The sequence below is a fragment of the Onychomys torridus genome, chromosome 13 (assembly GCF_903995425.1).
Source record: "Onychomys torridus chromosome 13, mOncTor1.1, whole genome shotgun sequence".
NCBI lineage: Eukaryota > Metazoa > Chordata > Mammalia > Rodentia > Cricetidae > Onychomys > Onychomys torridus.
In genome coordinates, this window is record NC_050455.1 from 12,698,301 (window position 1) to 12,710,585 (window position 12,285).

General features: G+C 37.0%; 1 protein-coding gene across 8 annotated transcripts in view; it reads right to left on the minus strand.

The window, feature by feature from the left end:
* Nol4 (nucleolar protein 4) overlaps positions 1–12,285 on the minus strand; it is a 330,500-nt gene that overhangs the window by 71,607 nt on the left and 246,608 nt on the right. For 4 of the 8 annotated variants that reach the window (XM_036204831.1, XM_036204833.1, XM_036204837.1 and 1 more), the window contains one exon: positions 11,743–11,934. The exons of the other annotated variants lie outside the window; for them this stretch is intronic. In XM_036204831.1, coding sequence (XP_036060724.1) covers positions 11,743–11,934 — 192 coding nt within the window. The remainder of the gene's footprint in view (positions 1–11,742; positions 11,935–12,285) is intronic. 8 annotated transcript variants of the gene reach the window in all.

Genomic DNA, 12,285 nt, shown 5'->3' on the forward strand with positions numbered 1-12,285 from the left:
CTTCATTCATAGCTGTAGAGTTTGGCAAATGCCAACTGAGAGAATATAGCTTGCCAAGATGCAAGATAATGAAAGTATCATGCTATCCTTTCTAACCAGTTGGCCCTTTAGTCTCCACTAGAAAACATCACCTACTTCTGCAAACATATGGTTATATATTATTACATATAACAATACACAATTGTACATGACATCTTTTTCTATCCCCATTTACTGCATATTAATTCTATTCATAGACAGTCACTACTGTACCTACTTATTCACAATAATTACCACCTAGAGAAAAATAAAAATCAATGTGTCAAAAGTCAAAGGAGAGTTAAAATTAAGTATCACATAAATGTCTTCAGAGAAAAATTTAAATATTTAAATATATGTCTTAATTTTTAGTTAGCAGAAAGTTTTAGAAATTAACTCCCAAGACACTGAAACATGTTACACAATAAAAGCCATGTAACTTTCACTTGTTTTCAACTATGTATCTTTTCATTCATTCACTCTTTCACTCAACATTTTCAACTCAGTTGAATGGGAGTTTGTCAACTTCCTGATCAAGTCCTTGCACTCTCGTAAGACAGTGGGGATACTACAGAGATAAACAAGTTCAAAAACACAGGAGTCAAATCCGTCAGGAGCTAAGACTTTACATAGGTAACAGCAATAAGACAGGATACAAGAAAACTGGAAAAGATGCACAAAAACTGAAATTTGTACGTACAAGAAAGAGAGCCTGGAGATTACTCTTAGAAAGTTGATCTATCAGATAAGCATACATCTGGTCCAATCCTAGTTGCTCACCAGGTAGAGAGACATCTAGCGGATTTACAAGAGCAGAATTCAACCTAGGGTTCTAAGGCGAATTATCACAACTCTCCTGTGTGCCAGGCAGGAACTTTGACATTTGTTATTTCAAGGATTGCTAGTCTTCATCTTTAAGGTAAGTACTATCATTTCATTTCATCCAATGAGGAAGTTAAGGTTCAAGGATGCAAGACCCACAATTTGGTAAAATGTAGAATGAAGATCCACTTAATATAAAATCAAGTTCCTCCCTTAATTACTTACAGTCAGTGTTGCTAATCGCCCACTGTTTCCTGGCTTTATTTTTCTTCTTGCCCTGATCTTAGCTTGTGAGAAGAAACTTCAGTAGTTTTATGAAGTTGGTTGCTTTTTGTGTTATTTTTTCCCTCCTCATAATGAACATGGAGTTTACTCAACACTAATTTGTAAGTCAAAAGGAGTTTTGCTAAAACAAGCAAACAAACAAAAACAAAACTTCGGAGCATGTTTTTCTTAGTAGCTTCAGAGCCTGCTCTGACATCATGTGGAAAAGCCTTCAGTCTGATGGTCTTTCTCTTTCAAATAGCTGTTTCTTCCTGGTAAATGTTAATATTTCTCTGCTCTGCTCTTGTGTGACTGCAGTAGTATTAGGTACAGAGTTGATTTATTTCTTCTGCTGAGTACTCACCTCCCCACCCCCTGCTGGAGCCTTCCTGGTTTGATCAATTCAGAAAGTTGGCCATCATCTTCCCTTCCTTTTCGTAACTTCTCCTTAGACTTGCTAAAGAGATCTACCTTTATTATAGTGAGATCCTTTCCCCATCTCTACCTTCTTAGAAGAAGGTGATTTTCTTATTTATACATTCTAGCTATCACTTTCTCCTTAGCTAACGTTTATATTCTATTTGACCCACCTAATAGGGTATTGATTTCAGTGCATGCAATGCCTGATATTTTTACTTCTAGAAGTTAGAAATGGAGGCTTATTCCCCTGTTTTGAAACAGCAACTATTTGCAGGGTCCAGGGACATCTCTTGTTAACCCACAATTCCCAGTTTATAGTCCTGCCTGCTCACAAACTAAAATCCATCTATCCTGGAGTTGGATGATCCTTCAGCCTCCAGTCCTAAACTTTTCTGTCTATGTTCTCTTACTCTATCTTCCAGGCTGCTATCCTATCCAGGTAAGTATTTGTAACTGTGGCTGTACATTTCCTAACTCTTTTATGTCTTTAGAAATTTACTTGTTTTCTTTTTGGGCAAGGTATTTTTTAATTCCTATTTAATTATTTGAGTCTATAGTGGGAAGATGAGGGTACAGGCAGGAAGTATTCCTTAAGAGCATGCTTAAACTAAGCGATTCTGCAATGAGTAATTGTGACAAATACATTAGGCATATATATTTTTCCCATATAATTATTATTTAATTAAAATACATATAGGAAATAGTGGGCAGAGGGTTACCATAATCCTCGAGAAAATCCACAAACCAAGAGACAAAATATTAAGGGAAGCAACAATAAGTTTCTATGATAGACTGTGGTATGAAAGGAAATAATTGAAGGTGTTAGAAAAAAAAGTAGAAAATTGCCTGTCTGCCAAATATTCACATATATTATCATACATAATGGCCCAGCAGCCATTTCATTTAGAATATTGAGAATAATTAGATATACAATCCAATTAGAGGAATTGAACTAACACAAGAATTAAACTTGGATCTCCTAGCTTCAGAAAGTCATAGTGTAAGATATGGGGTTTAGACTATTTTTGAGATGATGAAGTTGTACACTTTGGAAGCCAAAATTGAGGAAGGTACTTTATGAGCAAAGACTCCAGGGTCCTAGAGTGGGTCTCCTAAGTGCTGAGTTCCTAGAAGTACTCTGAGTGAGCAGAAAAAACCGGTTTCACTGGTAGCACTGACTTGTTGTGCATCTGAAAGTGTCTACAGGGATGCCAAAAGAAATAGGTTAGGGGTTTCAAATGTTTATGTAGTGCATTTTCTAACTATAATACATATCCAGTTTTCTATATATTCATTGCTTGTATATTGTAGAATATTATTTTAAGATGTGTTACATTTTATGCTGAGGAACATCTAATGAGGCAAAGATGTGTTGTGTTCTTTTATGTTGCTTTTGTTTAACTCTGTGAAGCTGTGTTACTTTGCCTGTCTAAAACACCTGATTGGTGTAATAGAGAGCTGAATGGCCAATGGCAAGGCAAGAGAAAGCATAGACAAGGCTGGCAGGCAGAGGGAATAAAGAGGAGGAGAAGTCTGGGAGGAGCAAGATCGAGTAATGGAGAAAAGGATGAAGGATCGAGAAAAGAAGGAGCCAAACATGGAATAAGAGAAGGAAAGAAAAGATATACAGAAATAGAGAAAGGTAGAAGCCCAGGGGCAAAAGGTAGACGATATAATTTAATAAAAGATAACTAGAAGCAAGCCAAGCTAAGGCCAGTCATTTACAAGAAAGAATGATTCCTCGTGTGTTTTTTTTGGAGGAGCTAGGTGGCAGGCCACCCAAACAGTAAAGAGTAAAAAACAAGTAACAAGATTTTGGCATACCAAAGTGAGGCTCTAGAATTTCCATAAAACCTGGGAAAGCTAAAAACAAAAACAGGGCTCCTTTAAGAGTTTCTGCAGTACAGTGAGCCCTTGAGCAGCATTAAGTAGGCACAAAAAACTAAGTAAAAATGCCTGCCACGGTGTAGGACACCAGCATTCCATAGCTGGGGGATTGAATGCAGTTCCTGGTTAGGCATCTCTAAGTGGGTTGTGTGGTGGTATTGTGTTCCATGAAATATTGTGCATCCTAATAAACTTATCTGGGGTCAGAGACAGAACAGCCATAATATTAAACATAGAGGATAGGCAGTGGTAGCACTCGCCTTTAATCCTAGCATTCCAGAGGCAGAAATCCATCTGTTCTAGGATACAGCCAAGCATAGTGACTCATGCCTTTAATCCCAGAAAGCGAGCTTTTAATCCCAGGGAGTGATGGTAGAAAACAGAAAGGTATATAAGGTGTGAGGACCAGAAACTAGAAGCATTTGGCTGGTTAAGCTTTTAGGCTTTTGAGCAGCGGTTAAGCTGAGACCCATTCTGGATGAGGACTCAGAGGCTTCCATTCTGAAGAAACAGGATCAGCTGAGGAACTGGCAAGGTGAGGTAGCTGTGGCTTGTTCTGCTTCTCTGATCTTCCAGCATTCACCCTAATAACTGGCCTCAGATTTGATTTTATTAATAAGACCTGTTAAAATTCTTGCTACGGTGTTGCAATTTTTAGGCTTAGCTTTCACAACTGGAGAATGGGGTGGAGCAAGCCAGTAGGATCACGCAGAGAAGGACCCAGCTCCAGTTTTATAGTTTAAAGTTTACTCACACATTCAAAAATGGCTGAAAGATACACAGTAAAAGAGGTTCAGATGGAAAAACACTTTTAAGTTCCAGTGTGCTTTATAATGTACATAGGCTTAAGAAAGAAAGAATGAGTATACACAGTCATAGAAAGAAATAAATGGTTTAAAATAATAAAGTCTATAAAGATAGAGTAAAAATAACATAAAAGAAAAAGGCACATAATATGGAAAATACACAGGGAGTTTGGATCCTGTATGTTGCTGTACTGACCTTGAATTTTTTTGATGGTTGATAAAAAAATGACAGCAGCTAAGAAACATGGGATTGAAAGGTTGAAATAAACCAGCCTAGATACTTTAGGAATGCCTTAACTTTAAAATGAGAGTGAAAGAACATATTTGTCAAATGGAAGTCAAAAGTGCTTTGTAGAAGAGGTTTTGCTTTTGTTTCCACAGGAAACAAGAAGCTGTGGATTCGTTCCAAGTTAATATGGATCAAGTTTGATCAACGGAGACCTCCTGAAACTTGACAGGTGATACATATCAATGAGAGTTACTGCTGGTTTTCTCAGGACTTGGCCATTATCTTGGTTTTTCCAGGGACCCCTAAAGATGCTTCACCCACAGACAAGAGGAAGCAGCCTAGAGAAAATTATGCCCACATTCCCAATAAATGGTGTGAGTGGCTGTTGGTTATTTGGTGGATTATGGCTGTTTGTTATCATTTAGGGGAACATAGTATATTGATACAAATTTAAAGTTACCTCCGTTATACTATATATGTTTCTATTCTTGTTTAAGGTTTGTACCAATGCAGTTCATTTAAAAATTTAAGGCAAAATTCTAGTTTTTGAAAACTACTATTATAAACTATTTAGGATAATCAAGAAACATAGGTTAGTAGTTAGTCATCCATTACAATCAAATTTGCAGATATTTTAGGCAGGTTTTCAAGATTATACAGAGATATATTTAGGTAGTTGATTTTCAAAAACATTGTCTTACAAAATATGGTATTTAAGATATTTAATAACTCAAGGTTTTTCATGACAATGAGACAGACACATCTGCTCCTGACAGCACCAATTTACTTCATAATAGGATAATGGGCATCAAAGAAACTCCTTATGGAGTTTACTTTCATTATGGTAAAGCTAGCCATTTAGGCAAGAAACTGCTCTTGCTTGGACTGCCTGAGAATATGCTGTAAGAACTGGACATGCAGGACACACAGGAAAAAGGCTGTTGAATTTTGCCCAAACAAGACAGGACAATCTCTTTTGAGATTCCTACTTCACAGAAGAGTCTACCAGATAGTCTATATTCTGATGGATACCAGGCTGGCCTTGAACTCTCTAAATATCAGAGCAAATGGCCATGAACACCTAAGGCTATTGCTCCTACCTCCTGAGAGAAAATAAGACTGGACACTGGTTCTGTAAAATCAGGGGAACACACAAGAAATGTGTGTATTTGTACAAGTATGTGCACATGTCAGAGGCATCATCCATCTTTCACGTAAGACAGGGACTCTCTCAGCTCCAAGCTTGCAAAGTAACTGGGCTGGCTGACAAGTGAACTCCCGGGATATGCATGTCTGTTTCCCCAGAGTTAGGTTTATAAGCACATTCCACTAAGCTGGATTTTTTTCATGTATTCTATGGATTGAACACAGGTCCTTGCATTTGTGAAGCAGGAACTGTACCATCTCAGCCATCTCTCTAGCCGTTCGGAAGCTTTTATTACTGATGTGTCAGCTGTTTGAGTGAAGCCTAAGATTTAGTGTCTCTACACTAATAAAGCCTTCATTGACAGAAACTCAGACTCTTGAAGTTGAATGTGTGAGAACTGTGGCATCAGAAGGTAAGATGTCAGAATTACGCAGGTGTACATTATAGAATGCAATCAAATTGAACTGTTAGGAAGGAGTGAACTACTTGGATCAAGTGAAAATGGCCTACAGTGTGTTCTGTTATAGAATTGCAACAGTAGGAGTTGACAATACAAAGGGGGAAAGGGTTCAAATAACAGTTTGGAAATTCAAACGGAATGTGCTTGCTAATTAGCTTCCACTAGGGTAATTGGTCAAATATATGTATATGTATGTGTATATATATATATATATAATATGAAAATAATATATACTTATATTTATATATATAATATGAAAAATAATATAAATAGTTTAAAGTATAGAGGTGCCACAGAGATGTTGCTAAGAAGCAGTGTGATGGGTAAATGATATTGTTGATAGAATTTTCAGTTTAAGAATCACTTTAAGACATTTAGGTAATTGTGGAAAGGGGGAGAAGAAAGGGAGAGACGGAAAGCAGGAAAGGAGAATGGGAGCGAGCAAGCGGGTGCACGCTCTAGAATGTACATGCTCGGGTCAGAGGATAGTTTCCAGGAGTCCGTTCTCTCCCTCTCCCTTTGAGGCACAGGCTCTACAGCTCCCGTTGCCTCTGCTCTGCAGCACACTCCGAACCAGTTGGGCCAAGGGCTTCCAGCTGATTCTCCTGTCTTTATCTAGCTGTCGGTGTGTTGAAATTAGACATGCGTCCCACATTTAGCTTTTTATACAGGTACTAGGGATCACATTCATGTCAGCAGGCTTGTGAGATTAGGTCTTTCCTCAGTGCTGCCACCTCCTAGCCTTTTGATACACATTTATAAACCCTGTGTGAAAGGACAGAGATGCCACTGTACCCTCTGATATTTAATCAGGGACTGAAGTCAAGGTCTTTGTGTGGCATGTAACAAGTACAAGAAAAGTATAAAAGCCACTGGTCAAAACCCAGATTTTCTTTAACATGAAAGGATAGTTTTCTGGTGGTTTAGAACTAGACTCACGTCTTTACCCTTTTAAAAACTGTTACCACACTTTCCCCTACAATAGGTGTGATAACTGCTATGGAAATATGTACAGAGACACAGACACAAGGACTGCTGAGATTTGGGAGACATCTAGCTTAGACTTCCTGACAGTGAGACACAAAAATGAAGACACTAAATGAAGAGCTCTAATGGTGAAGACTAAGGCAAAACTCTGTTTCTTCATGAGTGGTTTCCCTTGCATTAAACTCTGAGAGAATCTTTTACTTTTATAATCCATATTTAGTAACCCAGTGGATATTGTCTTCAGTAAAATTTTATATAACACAACTTGAATGAGACTTATTTCTACAAGGAAAATAGTCTCATAAATAACCAGGAATGTGATTTTTCAAGAAGATGAGCTCATTGAAGTCAGAACCTAAGCTACTTAGACTATATCAGTATAATGACACAATTAAGAATAAAAGAAGGGTATTGCATTAAGACCCTTTTACTGTATTTTTTAAAAAATATTTTCATTAGAGTTTTACAGAAATACACATAAATATGTCCAGGTGACAAAGGTCTCTGTGCAAATCTAGGAATGAAATAGTACAGGAGGACCCTCAGTAGGTGCCAACTGTGTCTTATTTACAGACTGTTGCTTTCGTCAGTTTCTATTATAGCTATTATTGAATTTAAGATCACAGCCCTTTGGAGAAACTGATTCATTTTCTGGAACGACCAACTCCTGTTATTGAGAGCAGTTGTTGAAGTGACTTAAGGGTCAAAGCTACACAGGAGAATCAATAACAAGTTAGCACACAATATTTTTCCAAGGCTTAAATTAATGGCTGCTTAATTCACTGAGGTTTTACAGTCTGAGAACACTGGCTGGACACTGGATCAAAATTATTCAATTTATTTTTCATTAAATATGCTGTTCTATTTAATGCTTAAGATGCCAGGGATTGAGTTTTGTAATAAGGACTTGGTGAAAATGTATAGCAAAGAATCTTTTTGCAGTGATTCTAATTCATGTGTTAGAAACACTATGCAGAACACAACACAATTTTTTTCTGATAAAGCAATCAAAATTTACTGGGTCTGGGTAATTCTAAGAAAACAAAAATCCATATATATGCATTATGTAAATGCATATATACACATATATGCATATATGAATGTATGTATGTATATATATTCTAATGTTTGTTTAATGTATTCAAGAAAGCCAATTAAAAGTATTTTAGTCTTCTGAAATCCACATTTATACCCAGAGGTTGCTACTGATGTCCTTGGCCAGAGACACTACCTTCTGCACTGAATGGCAGTTAATGCATAGACTCATAGTTGGAGAAAGTACTGAGAATAAACAACTGTTGAGTGCTCACCGCTAAATGGGACATCAATATCACCCTCTCCATGGTTCAAAGAGCATTGCAGAAGAGGTGGTTAAAAGCATCTAAAGGACAAAGGATGGGAAAGAGCTCTGTGAAAGAGGTCTTCTAGACATGACATGACTGTTGAACTCAAAGAGTATCAATGGTTACCAGCACAAGACTTACACTAGATTGTGTCCATCAACATTCCATCACAGACATGAAGGGGCTCATTAGGCTCTACCCCTTGTTGAGGACCTACAGTCACATAATATTTGTTGGGAAAGGGACAGTCACATTCTTCTATGGTGTAGCCACTGGTAAGTTGCCCTTGCTTAAGTACATAATTGCAACAACATCAATAGTCATGCAGGTAACTCTAATTAAATTCAGTGGACAACAAAATGACATGAATATTAAAAAGGAATAGATTTTGTATGGCCAGAGGCAGAAGTAAAGTGAATATTAAGATCCTTGATTTATATATCTATATATGTTTTAATAAAGCACAAAGTAGGAATCTCATTTTGAATTTCATAAAGTCAACAAGAAACTCATAATCCAGAAGATTTGAGTTTCTCACCACTTACAGGGTCTTCTAGTCTTAGAGATTCCAAGAAAGCAGAGAACTAAGTCTATTGATTGGTACTGAGCCTCCTACAAAATACAAGTACACTTTACAGTTCCCTTTTCCATGTATTTAAAATGAGTTGATTTCCTCCTGACTTGATGCATTTTAGAGAACAAGACGCACATGTAAAGAGAATCATTCTGAGAATGTTTCACTCTTTCTCTTGTCCAATAGGGATGACTATTTTAAAAGGAACAAAACCCTACTCAACATTCCATAGTAAGGAAATATATGTAGAAAGTGAAAGGAATGTTCAAGTGTGCTTAGTTAAGAGCATGCTTCTCATTTCCAAGGGGCTATTCCATACTATGGAGGATTAGTAACAGAAAGGACAGAAATGGCTTAAGTCCCAGTTTCCACTTTCATCTACATTTTTTCATGTAGCTATAGAGGATCCTTCAACTTGCATTTGAGCACTTCATGTCAGATAAGGGGTCATCTCAATGAGTCATAATGACCAGGAAATGGTATTCTGTCCTCAGTAACAAGCCAGATGAGTCATAGTTCTCTCTGTTACCTTTGAAGGTCTATTTATATGAATCACTGAATAAATAACTGAATAGATGAAAAATATTAAAGGTTAAATATTTCTTTGTAGCATGTTTAAGTTTAGTATGCAAAACTTATTGACTTTGTATTAATCTACTTTTTTCTTCCATACGGCAGAAATTTCTACTAAACGCCTGTGATAAAGTGAATACATGTAATTAATAAAATGACAATGATATTTTAAATGATGCAAAATCTATGATAGATCTTAGAAAAATTAAGAATTCTGTACAGTATTGATTTCTTTCTCTTGAAGAATGATTAATCTAATACTATATACCAAGAAATTAATAAGATAAATTTTATCAAAGGATGGAATCTCTAAATCTCATTGAAAGATGAGTGGTGGCAGGTACTTGCAAAAATGATACTGATATATGCTACCTTCATTTTTATTAAAAGAAGAATATGTGTGTAATATAACCTAAAATACACTTAATACAAATGGAAATTTTGTTTGTGAGCCTAGGCTATAGAGGCTGAGCCATCTCTCTAGCCTAGCATCTGGAATTTTATACCAACTGTTTAGTGTTCTTGATTCCAATGTCAAAAATCAGCTCTGTGATATAAGATCAGTTTTGTTCCTTATCTTCCTCCCATTGTGTGAAACATAATTATTAGATAATCCATAACAAGGAAAATAGTTCATGTTCTTCAAGCACATCTCTTGCTCTCTATAGCACTCTATTACCTGTGTCATCTAAATCTTGTCACTCAGTTCTACCATTTTGCTTATTAAATGGCTTATGTACTGCAAACTTTGAATTTAACATAGAAATCATAAGAACCGCATTTGTATTTGAAAGGCTCTGAAACTGCTGAATAAAAACATCACAAGAAACTTTTCTTTGGATGACAAATTAATAATAGATTATAATGTTTTCTTGTTTCAGATCCTTTGAAGACTTACTTTGTGCCAGAAATGACTTGCAAGGGTTTCTAGGAAGCACTGACTGTACTAGCAGATGAGAATTCTCCCAGAACTATGAACTGGGGTGATTGTGTTCTGTAGAGGGGGAACCAAGCACAGTAGGAAGAGACAACTTACCCGAATCAGACAACTGAAGTTGGTGGATGCAGAACCCCTAAATAGGCTCTCAACATGTACTCTACAATATAGGAAGACCAGATCTGCTTTAGAGAGCAATATGAAAATTGACAATAGATGGGATTTCTATTACTGTCATTCATTTCATATGATTTTACCTCCATAAAATTCCAACTATAAAGCCATACTTTGAAACCCATCTCATTTTTAGCAACTTCTTCCCATCATACTGAAACAGCCAGAAAGCCAGATCACAAGCACCAGTGACCTAGACTTTCATTTAGCCCTTTCAAGTATTAGGAGAGAAAACAAAATGATCAGAAAGTTTTTAAAATATTTTTAAAGCCTGAACTGTAATGCAGCAATAGAGCATTTCCTTGCCTTATAGTATGCTGAGCCCTAGGTTGGAGCTTCAGTAAGTGTTGAACTATAAAGAAGCTAACATTTGTGGAAGCATACACACTTATACTTAGAAAAGTGAGAAACATCAAGCACACATGAATGTAAGATTTGTGTAGATAAAAGAACAGTGGAAATTCACAATATTTTGATTACCAGTTTCTACTCCAAAGTAATCAATGTCAAACAAACTCATCTCCTACAAAGCACAACAGAGCAGGAAGGTGTACAGTCTCATTCACCACATGGGGCCAATATACCTAGGGCAACAGGCGCTTAGTTTTAAACATGAGGACCTTCATTCCCCACCTTCATTTTCCAGGCTTGTCATTTGTTAGACAGCAGATGCACCCATCTCCTTCCATTCCAAAACTAGCCATTCTCACATGCCTAAAGCAACACCTGGGCCTTCAGTTCAAGACTCGTTAACCTCTCGTGCATTTGAGTAGTCACGGGAAGAAAACAAACACAGATGACACATGTGACAATTGGCTTCTCCCTGATTTTCTCTCACATTCTTATTTTTTTATGACATGTTAGCACATGGTTCTGTGAGCACTGGTCTCCCAAGAGAGCCCTTATCGTATAAACAAAGGGGATAAATGCTTGAGGAGAATGAAAAGGAAAGTGGGGGATAAACACAAGCAAATGAAAACCCCTTTGACCTGACATTATGGAAAAATAAACATAAAGACACTAAGATGGAAACAAAATAGTGCCATGGTTTACATGTGGGGTTTGGATGGAATCTAGGGCTGTGTTCAATTTATAACTCACCATCTCAAAACCACTTCTTTTCATCCGCCTGCAGGACTTGAGGTAAGTACGGATACGTTTCCTGGCACGCTCTTGATACTCAGGGAATTGTCGCCTGCATGAGTCAATGATAGCCTGGATCTTTTCTTTGGGCTGCTTAGAGATTGGGACCATTCGGTCCAAGTTTTCATCTACAAACAGCCTGACAAACATCTGTTGGCAAGAGGGAGACAGAGGAGAAGGGTTTGGAGGACTGCTCTCTTCTGTTCCTAGCTTCCTGTCTTGATAACCGAGAGGAAAATAATTGTTTTTCTGGTTTATGCATTGGAGAATTTTGCAAATGGAAAGCCAGAAAATTTAAGCAAACATTCTTTTTAAAGATTTTTCTAAATGGTTGAATAAAGTATATAAGTATATATATATAGAGAGAGAGAGAAAGAGAGAGAAAGAGAGAGAGAGGATAGAGAGAGAGAGAGAGGAAAGCAGACAGACAAACAGAAAAGAATGAAAAAAATCAGGAAATAACAGTAGAACTAGGACAGCTGAGCACCCATTACATCCATT